General features: G+C 36.8%; 2 protein-coding genes across 4 annotated transcripts; both read left to right on the forward strand.

Annotated features, from left to right (window-relative positions):
* The first annotated feature begins 889 nt into the window (after positions 1 to 889).
* On the forward strand, positions 890 to 11,125 carry ywhaqb (tyrosine 3-monooxygenase/tryptophan 5-monooxygenase activation protein, theta polypeptide b). 2 transcript variants are annotated; one of them, XM_079632476.1, is made up of 6 exons: positions 890 to 1,029; positions 2,348 to 2,739; positions 7,806 to 7,929; positions 8,691 to 8,854; positions 8,945 to 9,040; positions 9,676 to 11,125. In XM_079632476.1, exons 2-6 carry the CDS (start codon positions 2,446 to 2,448, stop codon positions 9,733 to 9,735), a joined length of 738 nt encoding a protein of 245 aa, XP_079488602.1. In that variant the 5' UTR covers positions 890 to 1,029; positions 2,348 to 2,445; the 3' UTR covers positions 9,736 to 11,125. The 2 variants fall into 2 exon arrangements, with proteins under 2 accessions (XP_079488602.1, XP_079488603.1); XM_079632477.1 differs by having other exon boundaries at positions 934 to 1,055.
* Positions 11,126 to 12,772: 1,647 nt separating this feature from the next.
* On the forward strand, positions 12,773 to 24,965 carry gcfc2 (GC-rich sequence DNA-binding factor 2). 2 transcript variants are annotated; one of them, XM_079633591.1, is made up of 18 exons: positions 12,773 to 13,148; positions 13,234 to 13,326; positions 13,446 to 13,598; positions 15,755 to 15,985; positions 16,070 to 16,167; positions 16,268 to 16,401; positions 16,820 to 17,003; positions 17,753 to 17,876; positions 18,044 to 18,104; positions 18,304 to 18,386; positions 18,698 to 18,897; positions 21,207 to 21,351; positions 22,449 to 22,570; positions 22,680 to 22,756; positions 22,883 to 22,949; positions 23,545 to 23,691; positions 23,773 to 23,912; positions 24,068 to 24,965. In XM_079633591.1, exons 1-18 carry the CDS (start codon positions 12,872 to 12,874, stop codon positions 24,177 to 24,179), a joined length of 2,448 nt encoding a protein of 815 aa, XP_079489717.1. In that variant the 5' UTR covers positions 12,773 to 12,871; the 3' UTR covers positions 24,180 to 24,965. The 2 variants fall into 2 exon arrangements, with proteins under 2 accessions (XP_079489717.1, XP_079489718.1); XM_079633592.1 differs by having other exon boundaries at positions 16,298 to 16,401.
* The last annotated feature ends 1,072 nt before the right edge of the window (positions 24,966 to 26,037 follow it).

Raw genomic sequence — 26,037 nt, forward strand, 5'->3', positions numbered from 1 at the left:
CCTTGGTGAGCATAAGAGACTTCTTTTAAAAACATAAAAAAATGACTGCCCCCCTTTACATATCCATAATAATATGGTAACAGCAGACGAAATATCTGTTTATTACCCATATCAGACTGTTATTTTTTTATTGCATAGCAACCTTGTGTTACGTCAAGGACTGTCTTATAGTGGAAGGATGCCACTTAATGAATTTGCTACCATTTTAATAAAACATTGCGTCCTTAATATTTGTAAATATGAAGTAGCCTACCGGTTTTATAAAAGCAAAAAAATCACTCCATGCCTTGCTGTGTTGGGATTAAAGCCATAGATAAATGTGTTGCAATTATGACCTTGTAATGATGTCCTTTTGCCATGTCTGTATTCTCAATGTGTACTGGCCTCTCGTACCTTATTGTTTATTTCTGCATGCTATATATGTGCTTGTGTATTATTATTGTGTTCAGAAATCTGTCCTTCTCTTAAAATCTGTGCTGGAATTTCAGCATCTTTTCTTATCATAGAGCTGAATACTGTACATTTTTGCCAACCCCCAAACACACCTTGTGTAAACTCAACTAGCCCTTAGAAGAAGCAAAGCAATTATCTTTCCAATCTGATTAATTAGAGAGATGGTATTTGGGTCTCAGTAGGTAGGCTAGATCTGCTGTTGATGCATCCAGTTCCCAATCATGATGCTGATGGTGATGCTGGGGATGAGTAGGAGGAGGGGGGATCACCATAGCAATAGTGACGTCATCCCCCTTGCTCTAATTGGAGGAAACCCCGTGGCTACAAGTCAGAGTCTACGGGTCAACCGAACTCCTTCGCTTCGGCCCGCCTCCATTCCCCGCGCTAAACTGCCATTGGATGATCGTTTGAAGAATTACGCGTTACAGTCGGGAAGCGCGGCATCTGATTGGTTGACAGGCGGGATTAGCGACGTCCTACGGTAACACTTTCGATTGTCTTTCTCTACTACATTTTTTCCCTAACCATCCGAGCTCAAAGGCTATCAATCCGTTGGAGTCAACCGTTGATCGAGAGGTGAGACGCAATCTAATAGATATAAGGTGTTATGTTTATTTATTATACAAGCTTAGATTCTTAAATATAATTTATATGGTTGCAATAGACGGCGTAATCAGTATAACCGCGCTGCTCGGTTGAGAGGCAGGAGGGGCTGCCAAACTGCGTCCATATCGATCAGGGGAAAAAATGTTGATTTGCTTATTACAATGTAGTACACATTTATTTCCCTTTGATGTGCGATACTTGTAGTCGCAGATTGAAGATTTGTTGTCCAAAAATATAACATGGATTGGACAAGACGAGACCCATCGCTGTTGAAGGCGGGTCGTCACATCGCTAACGTTACAATGGATTTTCTAAAAATATATATTATTTAGCTGATTTACATCAGCCTGAAGATGATTGACATAGAGCTTTATTGGTAGTATAAACTAATATTTATATTGATATAATATGCATATCTGACGGCTGAAATTGTCAAATAACGCCTTGTATAATGAGCAGTAACCTCATTGCTACGGAAATCAGGCTGGATTTCATCGATTCATATTGACTCGGTATGATTGTGATCGGTATATTGAACTCCGATGTCCTACTTTGTGTACTTTAAATCGGGTCCACTTTGGAGATATGTATGGTATATATATGATATTTTAGGGAACAGGGCAGGGCTATACGGATCACACTGACACAGATGTGTTAAACCGCACACACACACCCTGCCTGCCCTTGTCTCCAAACCTACTAAACTATCTAGACAGCATCTGCCGGAACGCGCCCAGAAATGCTGTCTGATTTGGTGGGCTGCTCACTTTTAAGACGCATTCATTATCTCAGCTGAAATCCGTGTTTTTAGGCCGTGTGTTGAGAATGAAAGTGTAAGATTCACACGAATGAGCATTGGTAGCGATTTTGGCTCATTTCAGTGATTTGAATCTTTTGAATCATTCACCAAAAAGATTTGTTCACTGATTCTTTCTAACAATTACATTGTTTCGCCTGTAGGTGGCGAAAAAAATGGCGTGTTTTGACGTGGTCGGAACGAGGAATTGAACTATTCTCTCAACCGATTCTGTTATTCAGTTAATCTACTACAAGAGTTCATTGTTAGACATCTTTATATCTCCTAACATGGACTCGTTCAGTAAAGGGTGTATTTGTTAATGATATGCTACATCGATTGAAATGATATTTGCTTGTGCTACAACCAAAGCACTCACACACTTCAAAGAGGAGAGACGTCAATGTACAGAAGTGAACCGAATGATTCGTTCACATAAAGGATTCTCTAATCAATATATGGAGTGTGACTGTCATTATCTTTCCTCCTCAGCCTCTCCAGGGATTAAGCAGCGGTTCATTCCCCTCCTTTGATCAGTCGAGTGTCCCATAGACCTAGAAACACTCACAGACTTAACGAAAAGCAGCAGGATGGACAGAACAGAGCTCATCCAGAAGGCGAAGCTGGCCGAGCAGGCCGAGCGCTATGACGATATGGCAGCCTGTATGAAGTTGGTGACTGAAGCCGGGTCCGAGCTGTCTAACGAGGAGAGAAACCTGCTATCCGTCGCCTATAAGAACGTGGTGGGTGCCCGGAGGTCTGCCTGGAGGGTCATCTCCAGCATCGAGCAGAAGACTGAAGGAAACGACAAGAAACTGCAGATGGTGAAGGAATACCGGGAGAAAGTGGAGTCCGAACTGCGAGACATCTGCAACGATGTGTTGGTGAGTATGCACGTCCATGCAATGCAAAAACATAGTGTAATGTTTTTAGATAAAATAATTTGAGATATCAATGGATGAACAGTATGAAAGGAAACCCTACACACAATAAATAATGCAAATGTATGTTATAGGGCTCAAGTCTAGTTTATTTATGGAGCCCATTACAACTACACTGTAGACCAAAGGACTGACAGACAGTAAAATACAAATATATATATAAAAAAACTAAATAAAATATCAAAGCACAAAATGCTCACTAAATCGAAATAAATCATGATATGGCTCAGTGCGATTATCAAGGTACAAATTTGCAGTTTAAATAATTAAATATATGTGTGATCCAGTGTCACAAGCAAAGTGGCGTTTTTCTGAATATTAGCACTGCTGTGATTCAGCCATAGGTGTGTATCAGAATATGTGTTCCTCTGTAGACCACATATGTGGAATACACATAACATGGCAGAGAATATGTCCTCTTTTCTGATGGAACAGCAGCCCAGTTTTGGCTCTCGCTGGAGACGTCTATATTAAGGGGAGCATGCACAGTCTTGCGCAAGGACAGTCACAGTCTCATTATTTTTTATATCTAGCTTATGTAGTGATAAGTCCAATTAGAAGGTGTGCAGTTTGTATGTAATACATTTTTGTAAAGCAAACCTCTCTTGATGTAATTGGCATGAAGTGAATGAGAAAAGTTTCCTGTTAAACACTTCCTTCTTTATTTATATAGTCAAAACATGTGCCTGGCTTTGTCTTTGCCTTGTCCACAGAGAGATGAGATGATCAAAGGTCAGAGGTGGGTGTGTGTGAAGGTGCGTTCAGGTGCAGTTTAGGAACGCTGTCTGAATGGCTGCTGGGTAATTGTGATTTGTGCAGTTTCCTCATTCTCAATGCTACTGCTACTGGTGGAACAATTCAGCCTCATCCTCTCAGACACTTTGTTTCTTTAAATAAATACAATGTTTAACATTGCCTGAAGGAGGTTTGTTCTAAAAATGGAAGCTGTGGTTTATTTTCTCATAGCCTGTGCTGAAATGGTAGGACGAGGCTGCTATTGTGCATCAGAAAAAGTGGTGTATTCATTAAGAAGACCCTGTTTTATGTATGTTTTATAGACAATTATGCAGTGGTCAACCAAAATGTTTTTTATTTTTCTTTGTCAGATGCCAAAACGAGAGGTGATATCTAGGGGTTTTTTAAATACATGATGAAATTTAGTGACAACATGTAAGATATAGACAAATTTGCGGATGTTAATTATATTTGATATATTTTATTTATCGGTATTAGATAAATATTGGTAGATATTGGCTATTAATGTGTACATGGTTATTTCCTCTATATTTACTCCTCTAACGCTCTCTTAAAGTTAAACTTTTAAAACACTAATTATTTAATAACACACTTAAATGAAAGCTTTAGCCAATCTAAAAATTGATAACCATTTTTCTTACTCGACTGAATGTTGTGATGGCTATATTCACTTGTAGTTTTTACTGTTTTTTTTTTAAAGGGGTCCTATTTATGCCCTTTTATGAAGTCTTGATTTTGTTTTTGGGGTATGTTTTTTTCATGCTTGATTGTTCAAAAAATTCATTATTTTCCCACATATTTTACATTATTACTGCTCCTCTCTCTGCAGTCTGATTGAACTCATCATTTTCGAAGAAGCCCCCCCCTTCCGAAATACGAAATGTGCTGTGATTGGTTAGCTGGCCCAGTGTTTTTTGATTGGCAGCGCTTTGGGGCGTATTTGGGAATTGTCAAGCCTATTTATAACCGCTAGCTCTAATCCGATCGAAATATTAATGATGGTGTCCATTTCGAGCCCAATTCAGACCCTGACAATGTTAACTAACAATCATGCTGAACAGATTTCAAGCACGGATTTCACAGGACGTTTCAGAGTGGTATGTTTTTTTTCTGTAATTTTCTTATAAATACGATGTTATCCACTATTTAATCATATTTGTCGGAAAACTATAAACAGTAATGATTCACAAAATCATGGATAATTATCCTAAGGGACGGCGAACAGTCTTACACAAGCAAGAGCTTACAAAAGCTAAAGTAAACTACATCAGTACTGTAATGTTAGTTAACAGGCTAGCGGAGGCAAAGCTTTGCCCTTCGTTTACATCATAACTATCATAGCAACTAGTGGTCGACCGATATAGTTTTTTTGATAGCCAATGACGATATCTTAGAGAGCAGGGTGGCCGATGGGCGAAATGAAGATATATATTTATTCAAATTAGTATTTAATCAATTAGAAATAAATTATTTAAAAATAATAATAGAATACTAAAGTTACGATGAAACTGAGATTTCCTCCGTACTGTGATGTACATTTAAGTGAAACAGATTTGGTTCGATCCATTGGTTGTTGATTTGATGGCGGCAGATCTGAATGCTTGCAGTTGATTGTAAGAAAGGGGCGGGGTTAAACTTTAAGCAGACTAAATGATTGGAGAAGTCAAGCATCCATCCATTAATATCAGCCATTTATCAATTATCTGCTATAACATAAAAATATTAACTTTTAATTTCTGTAAATAGATAGTGCTTCCTCCAGAAAGCGAAAGTAGCCGGTCACTGTAGTTTCCTTCTAGTAAGTCAGTGGGGCTGTTATCAGTGTTTTTTCTGTAGTCCAGTCTAAATCCATGTGAGTGATGAACTGTGTTTGTGTAGTGGGGCATGGCCAGTTTCTGTGCACGGTTTAGTGAGAACTCGAGCTTAATTTCCCAGCTTGTCTGAGATGGCTAAGGGTGTGTCTGTGACTCATCTCACTGTTGAAACTGCTCTGGGATCAAGGTTGTTCCACACCCCCACCTGTCCAGACAGCCTGCCACATGCTGCCAGCTCTCATACTCACAGTAGGGAGAACTAGGCTCAATGAACAAGTCCCAAGTGTTTCCAGCATTTATCATTGTTACAACATCAGGGGCATGTTTCTAAAGATGTTCACCTGTGTGTGTACATGATCAACAACTAAAACTATTTGGAGTCTGACAGTCATAATTCTGAAATGTATTGTTTTAATCTGATGAATTTGTAACAAGAAGAACATTGACTGTAGCTGGGATGGATTTAGAAACAACTTCTCAGAAACGAGTTTTCGATTCATGACTGTCCAGCAGTTACTGTTTCCACACTAAAGCACCGCTAAATGTTCACAGAGAAGATGTCACTAAACTCATCCCCTTTACAGTATCACCACTAAAAATATGAAAGCTTAAACAAAAAGATAAGTTTACCTCAGTTTTAACCCAGTCAGCTGTTTGGAAGACTAGTAGACCATCTTTAGTTCAAACACACTGCAGTTCAAAAGTCAGTAAGATTTTTTCAGAAGTTTTTTTTGTAAGAAGTCTTATATGCTCACAAAGGGTGCATGTAAAAAGAGTAATATTGTGATATGCTATTACAATATAAAATATTTTATATTTGAATATATTTAAAAAAAATTAATTTATTTGTGTGATGGCTGTGATCTGAATTTTCAGCATTACTCCAGTTCACTCCAGTTAAGTGTCACATGATCCTTCAGAAATATTCTAATATGTTGATTTGAGAAACATTGTTTGTTTCTCATGTTGAAACCGTGATACATTTTTTCATGTATCTCTGATGAATGGAAAGTTGGGGGAAAAAATCAGCATAGACATATTTTGTAACCGTGTAGAAGTTTTTACCGTCTTTTAAACGATTTCATGTTGTCCTTGCTGAATAAAAGTGTTTTTAATGTTTTTTTTTCTTCCCAAAAAAACCAAGCCCAAATTTTTAAACTACCGGTAATGTAAAGTCCATACACATAAATTAGGCCTAACACAAAGTCTCAAAATGAGATTTTAAGTTTGGATGCTCAACTTTGTGCTATTTTGTGTACATTTGTTTGTAGTCTTTTCAAATGCTGTTATATTTTAGGTCAGAAAAAGGATTCTAGGATAGCACTGAACTTGTTTCTCCGGATTGGTCATCAAGACTGCCATCTCTGTGCTGAGAATCCTTGACAAGTGTGAAGAATGAAAAAAATGCCTTTCACCTCAGGCAAGCATGAAGAAACAGGCCCTCATGCCGGAGAATGTTTCTTACGCTTTTGGTTTTGTCTGTTTTGACATTTTAGGGTGCAGTTTGTACTCTTTAAAGCCAAAAAAATTATTTGCATGCCTTTGGTTAAAGGGATAGTTCATCCAAAAAAATAAAAAAAGAGTCAGTTACTCATGTCGTTCTGCTCCTGTATGACTTTTTCTTCGGTGGAACACAAAATAAGTTATGAAAAACTATGCAATAGAAGTCAATGGGGTCCAAAACCCTGGACTTTCATTGTATGGCCAAAACATGTTTACTTGTTATCACAGAAGAAAGTCATTCAGGTTTGGCATGACATGAGGGTGAGTAAATGATGGGGGGTTATTTTTGGGTGTACTATCCCTTTAATCACTGATGAAGCAATAAAATGTTGGACTATCCTAGATTTAATCAAACCTCCTATCAGTTCACTGTGTGCAGATCTGGAGCTGGGCTGATATGTTTCCTAATGATTTCTGTGTTGTAACAGTGTCTGTGAGGCAGAAGTGTAGGAGGAAGCAGAGAAAAATTAAGCTCTCTGTGCATTTTCTGACCTGATCTTACCATAGCGTGGTAAGGAGTGGGTCATACCTCATGATGTTGTGCCTTTCTGTGGTAATCTGTCTCATCCTTGGTATGGTGGTTAATCTGGTATTTACCAGTGCCTTAAAGCTGTTGCTTTCACTGACACAGATTACTGCTGAAGCAGTCTTAGATGGATGGGAAGGTCCAGCAGAAGGCTAGTCCCTGAGACTCAGATTTAGTTTAAATCTGGACTAAAATAAAGTTTGGAGTGAAATCCTTTAAAACTGTGGTAACGGCACTAACAGGAGGATGAGCTGATACTTAGCCTGTATTTAGTGGTTTGTGGATGTTTCTTGGGGTCTTGGAGAAATGACAGGAATAAATGACGTGAAGAAAGTGTCTAAACATGGTCTCTAGCTAAGCCTTCATGCCTTTCCACCGGTTCATTTCTTTCCTTTACTCTTCTTCTACAGGAGCTGCTGAACAAATATTTAATTGAGAATTCCACAAATCCCGAGAGCAAAGTCTTCTACCTGAAGATGAAGGGCGACTACTACAGATACCTTGCTGAAGTTGCCTCAGGAGATGATAAGAAAGGTAAGAATACATGGCTGCTAGTTTTGTAGGTTTTACAAACATGTTTGCATAAAATGTAGGACTGGACTTTCCTTGGTATGACGCAACTGGAAACATCGAAACAAGGGGAAGTTTGTCTCGTGTCTTGAGTCATCCGCTCAATGCAAATGCTCTTTTTTCTTTCCTTTTTTTCTTACTTTCTTTAAATTTTATATATTTTAATTTTTTGTATGGCCTGGTTTTAGTTGTCTTTTTGCAGCTTTGTAGGCCTGAAAGGGTAAATATTTTGTTTACTGTTGCCAACATTTTTACTGACATAAGTAAAAAACATATACATATACAATTAAGTTTTTAGCAGTATATTTGTATGAGCAAGTGAAATACAAACACACACACACACACACATATATATATATATATATTTACAGTAGTATTTCATATATTAGTCATGTATTTTATGTGCAAGTACAATATTTTATAAGTAATATTTAAGTAATATAATTTATAGTAATATTTAAATTAGCAATGTTGTTTTAGCTTGTTAAAAAGGTAGAATTTATGCAGCTAACGTAACTCCATGAATTAATAATCACAGTTATGCTTAATATGCAAAATATTACGAATTTTATACTGATTTATTGTTTTGAAGCCATTCAGAATTGGTAAAAGCAGCACTGGCCTGAAACTTCATATTATTATTGAGCCCTACTTTGACATTATTGTACCCAATATGCATTGCATGACTAACCATTTACTTTTTGTTTTTCTTTTCTTTTTTACAGCAACCATAGAAAACTCTCAGGATGCTTACCAGAAAGCATTTGATATAAGCAAGACAGAGATGCAGCCAACACACCCCATTCGTCTGGGTCTGGCCCTAAACTTTTCTGTCTTTTTCTACGAGATCCTTAACTCTCCAGATAAGGCCTGCGCCCTTGCTAAACAGGTACGTGTCAAATTACAATGTGTGCTGTATATCCATTACGGATGTGGACATTTTTTTCATCTTTAACAATGTGTTTTTGTACAAATTTAGGCATTTGATGAGGCCATAGCAGAGCTTGATACGCTGAACGAAGAGTCTTACAAAGACAGCACTCTTATCATGCAGCTACTGAGAGACAACCTTACAGTAAGTAACAGCAGAGACATTTTATTTCCTCACAGGTGTTTCGATAGTGAGCGTAGAGGCATCGCTAACAGTTTTTAAAATGTATAGAGGCTTTGAAATCGCTTTTTTGGTTTAATAGACTGGAGAAATACCGTAAAATGTAAAAACCGATGTGATTTAAGAGATCAGAAAAATCCCTCTGTTGACAATCATATAAACTGATCGAGTTTCTTTGAGTAAACCACTCAATTCATATACGGTAGATTAATTTTACGATCTCTTTAAGCATCAAAGTGGTAGTTGCATCGACTGTCAATGGAGGGACAGAAAGCTCTCAGATTTAATCAAAAAAAGAGCTAGACTTGTGTTCCAAAAATGAACGAAAGTCTTACAGGTTTGGAACGACATGAGGGAGAGTAATTAATGACAGAATTTTCATTTTTGAATATTTTGCACTACAATCGTCTGCTTTTAATGCCTTCAGTCAACAAAGCAAGCTCAAAACACAGAGATGAAACCGGTTAATATGCGTGATTGCAAATGTGATGCTGCTTTTATACAACAGTTAAATGAACAAGAAGTAAATATAAACTATAATACTAAAATTACATGGATTGTGTTCTGACCGTGGTTTATAATTTTTTTTCTTCCACCAGTTATGGACATCTGACAACGCACCAGATGAGGGAGAAGCAGGCGAGGGAGGAGAGAACTAATCTACACACTCCTTCAGCAAAGGAAACAACCTTTTTACACATCTCCTTTCCTTTATCACTCCATGTCAGAATTCCTCCAGTAAAGATCAAACCCATGATTAATGAAGAGCTGTTTATGAAAACAAAAACGAAAAAAAATAATTTAGTCTTTTCACAAGTGCAGCTTTTGGACAAGAAAAGAAAGATATTTGGGGAGAAACCCTGTTCCTTAGTTTGTTTGTCTTGGCCTTCCATATTGTGCAGTTTCTGCTGTAGAAAAGTATGACTAGTGTCATTTTATACAAACATAATCTTAAAGTAATAGTTAACGGAAAATAAATTAATGAATAAATTAAAAATAAGGACATGCATTTCATCACAGCTAAGTCTGAGACTAAAAAGTAATTGCAGGGATATTAAAAGCATTTAGATAACTGTTGTCATATACACCTACTGTATCTTGTACTTTAACACTCTTACCTGTTTCACCTCAGCACTACCACAGGTTGTGCACTTCCACTGAAAGACGTGGTCAGTCACGCTTTAGATAGTTCAATATGGAAATTTAACACACAAAAAAGACGTTTGTTGAAATGGCGTGGATTTCAGATTTTACTTGGAAATATTAGCATCTGCAGTGGTATGTAGTATCTGACGGTCCTCAGTTATTAAACTGTTTAATTATATATTTACAGTTTTTCACTTGATTTTGGCCTGTTTAGTGTTCCCTTTGCTTTTTATGGAAATCAAAATCATCCATAGAAATTAAAACCATTTGTAAGATGACTTAGGGCATATTTTATTTTATTTGTTTAGTAATGCTATGTTAAAAGTGAAACTGTGCATTTAGCAGTACCCAACTAGCATGCAGACCAGTTCTGACACGATCTGTGGCACAATGTGGTAATATGGTCTTGATGGTTTGATTCACGTATTAATGGCCCACTCTAGAAATGTATTTCACAGAACGCATGTTAAGAACAATAGAAGACCAGAAACCAGTATCTTTCTTCTGACTGCTAGCGTTGAATTTGTGTTGTTGGCAAATAACATTGCCTGTGTATGTCCAGAACACTGGAATGGGAATCAATGCCATATTGCCAATATTAAAGTTCTGTTTAGTACTTTCCAATGCATTGTGCACAGGTGTGTGGTTGTCCAGAGAGTGTCATTATAGTTTGGACCACTATTACCTTGTTTCTCCTTTTTGTCTTTTTTTTTTTATTGTGTATGTTCTCTCTCTCTCTCTCTCTCTCTCTCTCTCTCTCTCTCTCTCTCTCTCTCTCTCTCTCTCTCTCTCTCTCTCTCTTTTAATTTCCCATGGATTTTAGTCTCACAAAAGCCTTGTGAAAATGTTTTATGCCCTATGTATGTTATGTAACATGCTTAAAAATTACATTTTATAAACCAATTTGCTGTCCTGTGTATTTTTTATTTTATTTGTTTTTACATTTGCTTCATCCTAAAGAGTGGACAATCTTCACTTTGGAGAGTTATAAGGGTTATGGACTACTTGGGCTGTATATCCATGATTATTAGGTTTTGAGTCAAAAGTGTATTTACACGTGTTTTGCTTGTTCTGGGTTTGTATGTTGGTTTCAAACATGATTTAAAACAGTGTGAAGCTCAATCCTCCACATAGATGACAGAATGGACTGAACAATGAACAGAAGAGATCTACAGAAAGGGCCAGAGCCAACTCTATTTCTTGAGAAGTTTCAGGTCCTTCGATGTGTGTCGATGCTAGTGCCCTGTTTTACGCTGTAGTGTGCAGCTGGGGCACTGGGATTATAGCTGGAGATGCTGAATAAGCTTATTAAGAAGGCAGGCTTTGTCATTTGAGTGGATGTGGATATGATTGGGGGTGTTGCAGAGAGGAGAATATTGTCCCATCACGAACAATCCCTCACCCCCTCCATGACATGCATGCTGGAATCAGAAGTACATTCAGCAATCGATTGATCCAGCCCTGGTGCATCAGAGGCCGCTACAAGAGGTCATTTATGCTGACTGCTGTGAGACCTTACTATTCATCTATAACCCTTCACCCTTGGAACTAGGTCTCTGCTCATCTCATAGCTGTTCTTAATGCAGTAAATTCAAGGTTTTTTTTCCAATACAACAAATATGTGCAATAATTATTGTTTCTTGGCACTGTTTTATAGGGTCTTAGCATAATTACAACATGCAATAATATATATTTTAATGTTATACTGTGCAAACTGAGTACTTTACTGTCTTCCTGTTTTGCTTCTAAAACACTTCACATTTCCCACGTGGGATCAATAAAGTAGTACCTACCTACCAAACTAAAAATAGTTAATTATCATATTTTTGCTGAGGCTGTTGTGTAACAAGTGTAAATAATTATGAAATCACACTATTATAAATGGGCAAAAGTCAGGGAAGGCTTGAACTGAACTTTACGATGGGTGTTTCGTCATTCATGTGATATTGAGAAAGTTGTCAGACATTTTAGATTTTCTATAGTTTTTTTATTACAATATTGTAGGAAAAAAGTGGGTTTAATATTTCTGAATACTATCTTTCATATTTTCTGATTGGGTTTATGAATTGTTTTACCGTTTGACACAGAACAATACATAATGTTAATTCCTAGTTAATTTAAGTTTTAACCAAATACAACATTACAGATGACCTTATTGTTAGTATAAAGACTAGTTTTAATACAGTAATTCACAGTAGGTATTACAACGGCTCTGGTATCATACCCAAATCATTTGGCTGTAAAAGTAATAATTAGCAGCATGTTTTATTTATCTAAGGTTTTTTTTTTTAAATCCCAAATAAGGCAGCAAACATTAAAGACAGGATTTACAGTTTTAGTTGAGAAGAGGCTTATATTAAAACAATAACAAAATATAAAGTAAAAAGTAGCAGGATAGTACTGGGATATTTACTATAGCTTCAGTTTATAGGCTGAAGAAAACAATCTCAGTTAGGACTCAAGACTCAAATCTTATTTACCATGTATTTACCAACTTTTACAACAGAAATTAAATATGCCTTTCTTTATACAAATAAACAAATGCAGGACTTTTATTATGTAATGTTTTGTAAACGACGACCAGGAAGTACAAAATACGTCACTACAAAACGTTGATTTCACGTTCACGCACATTGGATTGTATTTGAAATGTTTAATAAAAAGCCGCGCAGAAATTTCAGGCAAAGGAAAAATGAATCCAGTGATGAAGATGAGAATGAAAAGCTCGGCGGTGTTGAGGAGGCAAAGGAAACAGAGAAAGCAGATTCAAAAGCAGATTTGCCGCGAGGAGGGATTTCAAGTAGTGCAAAGGCTCGCGAGTGTGACTCCAGTGATGAAGAGGAGCCCTCAGTCACTGCACTCCAGTCCAGAGACATAAAACACCAGTCGAAGAGCAAAACACTCAGCTTCTTTGACAATAAAGACGGTAAGCATTTGACTATAACCAGTCATATTCACTTCTATGCTAACTTAAATAGATTTGTTTTAACGAAGAAACCTTACTCTTACAGCCACCGAGGGAAGTTTTAAAGTAAAACGGTCAGTCAATAGAGAAGTTGTGTTCCAGGCGCGGAATAAAGAGGATTCTACTGTACCGTTACAAGGTAACGTTTCAGTATCTGAATAACTAACTTAACTTACATAACGTTATTTCTGATCTGCAGAGACATGCTTGTCATCTGCCAGTGAATGTTATGATCCATAACACTTCATCTGTTTTCAGTTAAGAAGAATAAGGATGTCAGTTTGCAATCTGACAGTGATGCTGATACTTCTGTTGAAGAAATACCTCCTGACAGTGATGATGATGATGATGAAGATGATGAAAGCTCTTCTACCATGTCAAGCTCATCTGGTTCTTCAAAACCACAAAGAGGTTCTGTCTTCAACTTAATCATTTGCCTAAGTAACCATTAACCCTCTGCACAAAATAGATTAGATACAATAAGCATAGCGTTTTTTTAATGAAATTAATGTACTAAATTATTTCATTAATATTTTGTATTTTGAGGGGACCTCATGGTACCTCTGAATTAGGCACTATTTATTTCTGTATAAATAAAATACGGTATTAATTGGAAATAATATTTTCCCCATTTACTTCCTATGGTGGCCTTTTTTGGGGGCCATTTAGCCTAAAGAAAAACCCACTGTGTTTATATAGCAAGTGCAAGAAAAGTCACCAAGTTTCGTACCATTCCACTGAAGTTCAAAATTGAAAGTCGCTATAAAATCAAAAATGAGTCTCTTCTCTACGTTTACTGGCTTGAGGCCGGGAAAACCTTGTCACTCACATGACACCACAACCGTCCAATCAATTCCCGCTCGACAAAATCAAGTCCCGCCCTACGTTGTTTTGTTAGTTTGAGAAGCCATTTCACTCAAATATGCGTTGGTTAGGGCTGCAACGATTAGTCGACATTGTCGACAATGTCGACAATAAAAAATTGTCGACAAATATCTTTGTTGTCGAGTAGTCGTTTGATCTCACGTGACCAATGTATGGGCCTGCAATATCGCATTTTGACCGCTACGACGCTGTAGCGCTAGAGTGTAATGCAGCCGTTAAATGCTTTTGCGGTAGAAGAAAAAACAGCGCGAAATACATAGACAGTAAATAAACGGCGAATTATGGCGGAGTGTAAACGAGTTCGGACCAGTAAGGTGTGGGAAAGTTTCACAAAACTGCCAACTAAAAATGCTGTCATGTGCAATACATGCAAGGCTGAGCTTGCGTTTCACGGGAGCACAACATATTGGAGCACTTAAGAGAAAGCATCCCGGATCAAAAGGAGCCGGTGAGTGTTCAATCTCCAGGTGAAGCTAACTAACTAGTTGTAAATCTCTTTATTAGAGAATGCAATACTACCATTAATAAAAGTGATAATATTAAAAATTATAATATAAATACAGTAATGTGATTATTTATTTTGCATAGAATAAACCTTGATCGAGCTTAGGAGTCAGGGCTGTTTTTATTATTGTAACACTATTAGGTAAATACGTTAGCTATTACATAAATATAAACACAATGAACTAACATGAACAAAAATGTTAACAAAAATTAATAATGTTACAAATGTGCTGCTCATATTAGTTAGTTCATGTTAGTAAATACATTAATGTTTACAAATTAAACTGTTACCTTAGTGTGAATTGCTTCTAGATTTCAAACTAAACACCCAGTAAAGATGATGACTAAACAACAGTTTAATCACTAAGAGAGTTAAAATAAAATGTTTTTTCTTTGCAAAAAAGATATTTTCTTTGCATTCCTGCAACATCCACCCCAGCAGAACGGATCTTCTCAGCTGCAGGAAACATTTGCTCACAAAAAAGAGCAAGCTTGTCACGTGAACATGTTGATATGCTGACCTTCCTTCATTTTAATTCAGCACTTATTTGAAAATCCAAAAAAGCCAGTGCAGAAAGGACACGAGTTACTTACTGCTTTTTATTAAACTAACTAAACACTTGGTTTTAGAAATAAAGCTCTTAATACTGCTGCCAAGAGATATTTACATTCAAACATATTTTTGTCTGCAATGCAGCTGATTTATTTTTGTTGACCTGTTTAGTTGGAGGTTCATTAAAGTTCATTAAAACACCATTTCAAAAGCTGAAGTGATTTTTTTTTTTTTTTTTTTTAAGATTATAATATGTATAACTCAATGTTATAACTTATTGAAAAGGCTGAATAATCATTCCAAACTTACTGATTAGTCGTCAATATAATCGACGATTAGTCGATTAATCGGTCCAATAATCGTTAGATTAATCGATTATCAAAATAATCGTTTGTTGCAGCCCTAGTTGTAATAGGGAAGAAGAGACTATCGCAACTTGACTACAGGGACTTTAAAACATTAAATTGTTATGTCTAAAATGACCAAAGACCACCAGAGGTTTGAAGCAATGGTTTACCAAAGTATGAAAATTCTGTCATTGTTTACGTACCATCATGTTGTTTTTGAACTATTGCTTTAACACTTAAGTGCGATTGTTAATGTAATTATTTGTCAATTGCTCTAGTCACCATTCCTGATGCTAGAAATATTCGTGCTGCCAAAGAGAAAAGGAGAAATGCCAGAGGCCAGCAAGATTACATCTCACTGGATTCACCCCACACTCCTGGAAGCCTACAGGAAGAAGATCCGAGCAATGAAGAACAAGACAGCGACAATGATCTGGATGACCATGAGCGCAGAATCGAGTTTGCACCCAAACCCAAGACTCTGAGAGAGCGAATGGCTGAGAAGATGGGTGAGAAACTTGTGTTACTTGTGTATATTAAATCACTGAAGTATTTGGGAGAGATATTGAATGTTCTGTGTTTGTGTTCTGTAGGAAGTGATAGTGACGAGAGTTTTTCTGATAGCCAGGAGGAGGAAGACCAGCAGATGTGGGAAGAGCAACAGATTGGAAAAGGAGTCAAAAGACACCAAGTAAACCTCGCCACTGTGACGGATTTTAATCTCCTTGAGCCTTTTTGGATAATATTTAACTTAACATTAACTTGCTTTATATTACACACCTCTTCCATAGTGTTTCAAGGACCTTTCCTTGTATTCTCAGAAGGATTGGCAGGCTCCTAGACCAGCCCGACAGAAGAAAATGGACATCCCTGAAACGCTACCACCAGTCAGAATTGATGTCATTAAGAAGAGAATCATCGGAAAGTAAGCTGCTGTTATGCATTCGTTTTAGATGTTTTTAATGGATAATAAATAAATAAAATGTGATTAAAATATGAATATTAACTATATATACATATGTTTGGGAGGAGAATGTATCATGGTTTCCAGAGGAAATTAAGCAGTATAACATTTCAACATTGATAATACTAGGAAATGTTTCTTGAGTTGTAAATCAGCATATTAGCATGATTTCTGAAGTATCATGTGACACTGAAGCCTGGAGTAATGATGCTTTTTTTAATACAATTTTTTATTGTAAGAATATTTCACAATATTGTTATTTTTTTCCAGTATTTTTTATTGAATAAATGCAGCCTCTAGAACATTAGAAAAAAAATCATACTAATCTTACTAACTTGAATGGCAGTATAGCCTATATAATAAATTGATCTCACTGCAGGTTGGATTCGCTGAAGGGGGTGCACAGGGCGCGGGAGGCAGAGCTGAGGAGGATGCAGATGGATGTGGAAATGGCCAAGAGCACTTTAGAGAGCCTCGAAAACCACCCCGCAGACGAGCAGCTCCGATTCTACCGTACCATGAACGCGTTCTCACAGAACCTACTGGAATGCCTGTCTGAGAAGGTAGGCAAAGTTCATCTTTACTAAATCTAGTATGCATGTAATACAGAATAATTATAAACAATTTAGATGCTCCACTGATTTAATGGTGGAAGGGCTATGACACATTAAGCCGACGGTCGGCCAACGTTGGGCAATTGGTGAGCGTCTGTCAGGCTAGTTTTTGCGGTGTGTTCCACACGGCGGCTGTAGTCGGGCTCATGTCGGTGGGAGTTCGCCCAATTCAGCGCGTTGACTGCGTCGGGGCTGACGGTGAGAGAGATCACTCTGTTTGGCTGTTTAGTTTAGGGAGCAGGTGTGCACGAGAATAAAAGCAAAAATGGTGAAAGGGAGCAAAGAAGTCAAGACGGCAGAGACAGAAGGCTGTTCTAATTTTACCTCATCCTACCTGAGCATTACTTGAATATGTGAATATTTTCATATTAGCAATGAGCCACCTGGAATGAATAAAGTGATCATCAGCATGATTGATATCCAAAGTTGTAAACCAATGCTTCTTTATTTAAAGTTTGTATATCTGCAATCCTAGTTTCGGTTTCCCTTGACGAATACAAGCTGATATAGTGTTATTTTCTGACACAAGCGCAAGAATGCACATGCTAGTTGGCAGTCAGCTGTAGTCTTTGAGGTGTGTAAAAGCGCAGCTTTTTGGCCCAGATGCAGTCGACAACACAATCGGCTTTCGTCACCTCTAGTTCTTTGACTACGACTTGGTGTGTCACAGCCTTTAAGTAGATTGTTTTATTTTTCAGATGGCTTTAATAAACTCTGTTGAGCTGGACATGCACAGTCTCTATATTGACCAGGCGGAGGCGCTGTTGAGTCAGAGAAGAGAAGCACTGCTGGAGGAATCATCACAGATTCAAAAATTAACCTGTAAGAACTGTATACTGCCCTTTAGTTTCATTGCAAAATTATTTTGTAGAGGAGGCCTCACATTTTATGCCCTCACATATGATTATAATAATCATAACTTCCATCAATCACACAGGACTGAATGCACATTCATTCATATAATATTGTGTATTGTGGATATCTCGTAGATAACACTGATTCACACAGCAATGGTGACGCAACCGGAGGCTCTAGCACAACTCAGCAGAGGTGAGATGGATTATATTGTATGCACTTTCACCATTACTGAATGTTATTGCTGTAAATACTGGATACACTTAGCCTGATATTATGAGTCTATAGATTACAGCCTCTGGAGGCTTTCTGAGATGCTTATAATCTTTAAATTACAGTTGTCAAAGTAATTTATCTTTGGGTTTTCTATTCTCTATGTGTTTTCATGTCCAAGCTTGTCCTATGAAGACATTGGGTGCGTACCTTGTGACTGGGAACCAACAGTAGAGCAGAAGGCGGAGCTACAAAGTAAAAGAGGTGGGCGAAGCTTTATTGAAGCACAAATATAATCATTTTAAGTCACTATGAAATAAAAATGGACAATTCTTTTTTTTTTTATGGAATATTGCTGTATTTATTATAAATGATATATCCATGCAAGTAATCTTTAATGAAAATAGCTAATTCACCCCACCTACACCCCCAACACGGGAGTAAAGACTATCCGTTTCATGCTGACTTTAAACAGTGGCGTCAGAGCCTAGAAATACTTTGAGAATACAAAGGTTGCATCCAATACTTGTTTATATGAAATATATACGCCATCTATAACTTTGATTCAATTTTAGATGATCTACTGACAAAGGCACAGGAAGTGTTTGCAGATGTTCAGACAGATTTCTGGGATGTGAAGAAAGTCCTCTCCAGATTTAATGAGTGGCGCGTCTCCTTCCAAGAGTCTTACAGTAATGCCTACATTGCCCTGTGCCTCCCTAAGCTCCTGGCACCCCTGATCCGACACCAGCTCATTGGCTGGAATCCTCTTCAGGTGATCTATGGTTATTTTGACGTTTCATCTGATCATTTTGTGCTACATTCATCTGGAAATTACCAAAATGTGCTGTTTTTGGACCTGAAACACCCCGTTTTCCATCCATAAGGATTTGTGGATCAGGACAAACTCAGCATTTGACAGTAATTATGAGTAGTAGTAATTAAGTAAGCTTATTGTCAAATATTGCATTTTTACAGCTTAAGTACAGCACATATCACACGTCTGCTGCATATTTTTAGTTATTATTTTATAAGCCAAATTTCTAAGGTGTGTATTTAGCAACTTATGCGTCAGACAAATTAAATTACTGTACTGAATAAAATTTAAACTGATTTTGTTCTTGTTCAAAAAGAACCTACCGGTACATATATTTCTTCACTAAATTACTAGTTTATTAAATTAGCTTTTTAACATTAACAAACATAAATACATTACAGATAATTAGAACTACAGTGATGTGCAGTGTCAACACTAAAAGCTGTGTCACCAATTAAACTGGTATTGACGATAACCATGATAGTAAAAAAAAAAAAATGAAATACTGATATTGTGTTAATACTACTATAGATATACAATAGTATTGTAAATAATCCAGCACCACAACTGTCACAAACTGTAGCTACAATAGCCGCACAGAATCATGTTTGAGGAGATGACACGCAAAAGCAAGACACTCTACCTGCACCTGAATAAAAGTTAACTAGAAATTGTGGGAGTTTTTAGGATTCCATAAAAAAATGGGGTGTTTACACTAGAGGTCGACCGATAGTGGATTTTACCGATAACGATAGCTAGGTTGGGCCATACTTGCCGATAACCGATTAATGAACCGATAGTTTTTAAAATTGATACTGGATAAAAACAAATATAACACTCCAAGTAAAACAGTGCTGAACTATATTATAAAAATAAAAAAAACTGTATTGAACCATGAAAACATGCTAAATGAAATAAATATATAAATGTGAATAAATATTTAAGTCAATAAAAGACATTCATTCAAACTGAAACAAAAAGTAATACTCTAAATAACAAATAAAACTAGTTACATTCAAAATGTAACTATTTAACTGTTCTTTTCAAGCCAACTTAATTAATAAAAAAGTAACAAAATTTGTATTAAAGTGAAGATGAAAAAAATAAATAACCGAAATCGATTGCTTTTCTGATTCGTTTATGTTTCTGTCGGCTGTATGAACATATCAGTTTGCTTACGTCTCTAGCTTTAAATATGCAACTTCTCTGCATATTTAATGCATAAAAGTGACCAGCTGGATATGAACTAATGCAAATAGAGGTAACAATTGTGACATTAAACATTCGGGTCAGACTTACGTTTATGTTTGTCAGTGTTTTGAGGTACTACTAATGTTAGCGTCCTCTCAGCCTCGAAGGCAAACAAACATACTGTTGTGCTGTTCTTTCTCTACTAATGCAGCATTTAGTCAACAAATTAATCACTTTATAATGATATGACAAAATGTACTGTATACATACATTTGAGCTGTCGGTGCTTTAAACGCGCATCTGATGTCAGCGCTCTCCACGCAGCATGTGCTCTCAGTGCAGCACGCAGCATCACGTGTCGAAGTAAACAACACGAGGCACGAGTTTTTATTACACCTCTAGAGGCCGCTCTTGTACTGCATCATGCCAGCAGACCCTTCTCAGCTCTTACACTGTGTAATGAATGACAGCGCGCGCTTCTCAGCCGCTCCAGCAATGGACGCAACCAGGAAAAACTATCGGTATATATTTTTGCCGATAACGATAGTTCCACCAGTCAACTATCGGTGCCGATTAATCGGCAAAACCGATGAATCGGTCGACCTCTAGTTTACACCCTAGTCAGCTGGAAGTGCTTTTGTATAGTTATGGTTACAAACTCTCTCTGCCTCCCTCCACTTGTATTTTAAATGTGTGATTCACTGGACCCCCCAAAAAAGCACAAAAAACAAAGTTAAAGACTGATTTGACTAAAAACATTATTTATTTATTTCAAAATTTCTATAGATATTGTGATATTATTATTGTCAATTCTTGTGGCTATGGTAGCCGTCTAGTGAAAATCTGATATTGTGATAGCCCTAATACCATGTTTTCACATGCAAAAGTTATTTAATGAAATGCCACTTATTTCCAGAACTCTATTCCATCTTCAGATTTGATTTATATCAGAGAAGCATCAGTTTCCTTTTTATGACCTTGTACATTTTTATATCTGTCTGTCATCGATGTCTTGCCACTCATGTTATACCTAATAGATAAACTAGCATGTTTTTATTTTATTTTTTGTAATGTAGGCAGAAGGTGATGACTTTGAGGCATTGCCATGGTATTCTGCTGTTGAGAAATTCTGTCACGGTCTGGGTTTTGAGGAATCTGAGAACATGGATAAGACGACACTGCCCAGCATAATTGAGAAGACGATCCTCTCTAAAGTTCAAGGTGAGTCATTTGCATATATTTATGCCAACATTTTTATAATGCCCACCAGTCAGCTACAATTTATATTGAGTTTGGTAACAGAATATTTTAATATCACGCTTTTGATTGTAATTCACTATTAAAGGGGTACTTCACCGCTGGCAAAAACGTGGCTGCCTATTAGATAGGTGGGGATGTAAATCGTTGCTACCCGACTAGAGAAATCAGAGAAAAAAGGCTGTTGCCTTTATTTTTGCCATATACAGTGAGAGAACAAGTATTTGATACACTGCTGATTTTGCAGGTTTTCCCACTTACAAAGCATGTAAAAAGTCTGTAATTTTGATCATAGGTAGTACTCTTCAACAAAAACAAAAATCCAGAAAATCACATTGTATGATTTTTAAGTAATTAATTTGCATTTTATTGCATGACGTAAGTATTTGATGCAGCAGAAAAGCAGAACTTAATATTTGGTACAGAAACCTTTGTTTGCAATTACAGAGATCATACGTTTCCTGTAGTTCTTGACCAGGTTTGCACACACTGCAGCAGGGATTTTGGCCCACTCCTCCATACAGACCTTCTCCAGATCCTTCAGGTTTCGGGGCTGTCGCTGGGCAATACAGACTTTCAGCTCCCTCCAAAGATTTTCTATTGGATTCAGGTCTGGAGACTGGCTAGGCCACTCCAGGACCTTGAGATGCTTCTTACAGAGCCACTTCTTAGTTGCCCTGGCTGTGTGTTTCCATTCTGCCTGTTCCGCCCAACCCACCAAAAGCAAAATTCTGTTGCGAACAAGAAAGCAAGCTTTTGCCATAGTTTTCCATTTTTACTATAATGCTGTTTAAAGAGTAGACATAGAACGATATCATTTTTTTCAATGATAAACCTACCCTTAGAAACGCTCTGTCTATCCGACTGTCAGTGGGCGGGGATGCAAAAATGCGGAAGTATACTCTGTAGTTTTCATGAAAGCCCTGTGTCCGGCAGACTTTTGCTGACAAATAAACGTGAAGTTGCACTTTAAGCAGATTATAATGTCTTGCTTTCACTGTAGGATTTGTTCGGAAGATCCGAACAAATTATCTCATTAAAATGTTGCTTGTTTTGGGCAGGTTTCGTGGAGCTGGTCTGGGACCCTCTGTCTACGCAGCAGTCTCAAACCCTCACGACACTGTGCAAGAGAATACAGGATGATTATTCTGTATTTGATGGTGAACAAAACAAACCTGTCAAGGTATTGACCTATGATGCATTAAATCTCTGTATGGATCAAAATGAATGTACCGGTAACTTGATGGATATAATGTCAGTAAGTATAATGAACCTGTGACTTCATCCTGCAGGCCTTTGTTGAAGCAGTTATTCAGAGGTTAAGGAGTTCAGTTGATAATGACGTCTTTGTCCCACTGTACCCAAAAAAGTACGTTTTATCTTGATTTATTTGTTTTTAATATTTTATTTGATCATAATTTAAAAGGTTGATCTTGATGTTTTTTGTAAGATTACATTACGTTTGAGTGTGAAAGACATTGTGCTTTTGTGTTAGGTTTTTAGAGGACAAGAGGTCACCACAGTTCCAGTTTCAGAACAAACAGTTTTGGTCAGCAGTGAAGGTGTGACATTTCACTTCTGGTCATGTTGTGCATTAATGTACGCTACCGTTCAAATGTTTGGGGCAAGTAAGATTTTTTTAAATGTTTTTGGAAGAAATGTCTCTTATTCTCACCAAGCTGGCAATTAAAAAAAAAACATTAAAAAAAAGTAATATTGTGAAAAATATTGCAATTTAAAATAACTGTTTCAATTTTAAAATGACATTTCTGTTATGGCAAAGGTGATTTTCAGCAACATTACTCTAGTCTTTAGTGTCACATGATCCTTCAGAAATCACATTTTTAATGTTTTTTTAAGATTTATTTAAATTAAAAGCTGCATAACTTATTCAGTGTATTTACTGAAAGTATTAATAGTTATGTCTGTTAGAACAATATTTAAAGTTTGAAAACTAGAGCAAACTGCTATATATCACTTTTGATCTTGAATGTGTCCTTGCTGAATAAAAGTATTCATTTCTTTTTTTTTCTTACTGACCCCAAACTTTGAAAGTTAGAGTATGTGTTCATGTTAATTAAACTAATATTTAGAGTAAATTGTTTCTTTGTGACATGCTGATTGTTTGTAGATTAAGTCTTGTTGTTTTGTTTTCAGTTGCTTGGTAACATGGCATTATGGGATGGATTGATTCCTGAACATGTTCTTAAAGAGCTAATGTTGGAGAAACTTCTTGGCCGTTACTTGATGATAACCATTCTTAACATATCTGATCCGAAACACACCATCCAGAAATGCAAAAAGGTGCATAAACTTACAACGTCAATCTAATCTCATAGTTACTTCTAAGGTAGTTATAAAACTAACTTTTATCTTTCTAAAAAGATTGCAGATGTTTTTCCAAACTCATGGTTTATTGATGTGAACGCTGGATCGTCACTACCTCAGCTGCAGAACTTCAGCAAACATCTTCTTCAGACCGCTCATGCGATATTCAAGGACAACAATGGCTCCAGCAACACGCGGTATGTAATGTACAGTAGTGTGTGTGCACTTTGCACTTCTTTTCACTATATTTATGCTATTAAATACTGATTAATATTTTGTAATAAAATGACTCAAATTATTTATTTTGTATAATAGATCTAATACTATTTCCCCCTCTCTCTTTTTTTTTTAGAGCACTTTTATTTGATGTGCTGTTTGTCCTTAAGAACATAAAGGCACATGACAGTATTAGGACAATAACAGAAAAATATAATTGTGAGGATCTGTTAAAAGCTCTCCAGTAGCAGCCATCTTGTGTCTGCTGAAGGTTTTATACGTTTTTAATTTGTAAAGTCAGTTTGATATGTGTATGTATAGTGAATAAAATGTTTTATTTTGGCCCACATGGTTTTGATTTTGCTTACCTTGGTTGGAACTGTCATTTACTTCTGTCAAAATGATGAACTATTTTTGTTTTTACTATTCCACAATAGTTATTTTTTATGAAATTATATATGGTACTCATTGTACATATATCCCAAAAGAGCTGTTTCCTGGACTTTAAGTAGTCTTGGATCTAACATTACTGGCTTAGTCAAAGACGTACCATTCAGAGTCACCATCAACGGTGATTTAGGTTCCATGAATATTAATCTTTTTAGAAGATTTCCTGTTGTGAAGTAACTTAGCCTTCCAAGAAAATACTCTTGCAGATGTTTGAATCTGAGAAGCTATACAACTGATGTTTTCCCAATGTAAAACTTTTTTTCCACCACTTTATTTGCATCTGTACAGAGATCCATGTTTCAGTGATGTAATTAGTGGTGCTATATCATCTTTTAATTTTTCTTGTTGGAGAAGCTGTTTGACTCGAATGTACGTCACAATAGGGAAGAAAAGACTATCGTCACTACAACGATGAGGTAGCGTCTTCCATTTCATACCGACTTTTAACAAATTGATAACACACTGGCATTGATGCAGCGAGTTTTGCAAGGGCAAGCATCCAGAAATAAATAAGCCTGCTTATATTTTATAGGTTTTTTTTTTATTTCTCAGTAGAGACTCAATAAATAGGTTTATTGTTGTTGTGGCTTGTTTCCCCGGTGCATGTTTCGGTTTATGAGGATGACTGATGACATCATTACCACTAAACTAAACAATGGCATTTTATTGAATGGATCCTCAGAGACAACTTGCATATCCAGAATGCCTTACTTTCAGACCAGTTGAAGTAGACACACATGACAAGAACGTAGCTGCCCCTTAAATCGCTTATGTGTGGCGATTCAGATCTTCAGCATTTGGCGCAAAGTTTGTTTTAATTTGGATATTTCTCTTTGATTCTTTTACATTTACGCATTTGGCAGATGCTTTTATCCAAAGCGACTTACATTGCATTTCAAGGAACACTTTTACATTTACATGTTGAGATATTTTGTGAAATGGTTTCATTACTGCTGCTATGTCAACCAGAAGCCTCTTGGGAAAGTGTATTTTGTCCAAGGATTTTTCATGCTGTGAAATATTTACTGTTCTATCCTTTGACCCCTGAAGTGGGGCTTTGCAAACTTAACAATAGGATTAAAAACCTTGCTGGAAAGCACTGCTAAAGGAGTGCTACATGTAGGAACAGACCTACAGTAGGGATCAGAAAGCCTCACTGAAAATCTGGGATTTAGGTACAACAAAACCAAGCATAACAACATAAGATGCTCTTTGTAACATTTTCAAATCACGCTGGATATCATTAAAATGAATCAGGTTTTGCTGTCGGGATAGATGTGTTCCATGGGCCTGGGAAACAGTGGAATTGGTGTGTGACAAAAGGCTAAAATAATTAGTTTTATTTAATAGTAGTGCTCTGAGTAGTCAGTTCGATGTGATCAGAGTCATGCAATATATCAGAAGGTGTGTGTGTTTTTTGTTTTTTTTTTAAGCTTTGAAGTGCTGATTCACATCTCAGCAGAATCAATATGATCAGGAGTTCTAGATAAATGGAAGTGTGTCTTCATGCTGTATGAGGTTCACATCACATGAGATCTCAATTGTTTTATACAGATAGACAGGGGTTTTGATTGTTGTCTTCCATCTTAACATTTTCAGTTACAGTTCTGGGGCCTTATTTATAAAACGTCTCGTACATTATGTCCAATCAAATTC

Source organism: Phoxinus phoxinus (genome assembly GCF_949152265.1).
Source record: "Phoxinus phoxinus genome assembly, chromosome: 13".
In the NCBI taxonomy this organism is placed as follows: domain Eukaryota; kingdom Metazoa; phylum Chordata; class Actinopteri; order Cypriniformes; family Leuciscidae; genus Phoxinus; species Phoxinus phoxinus.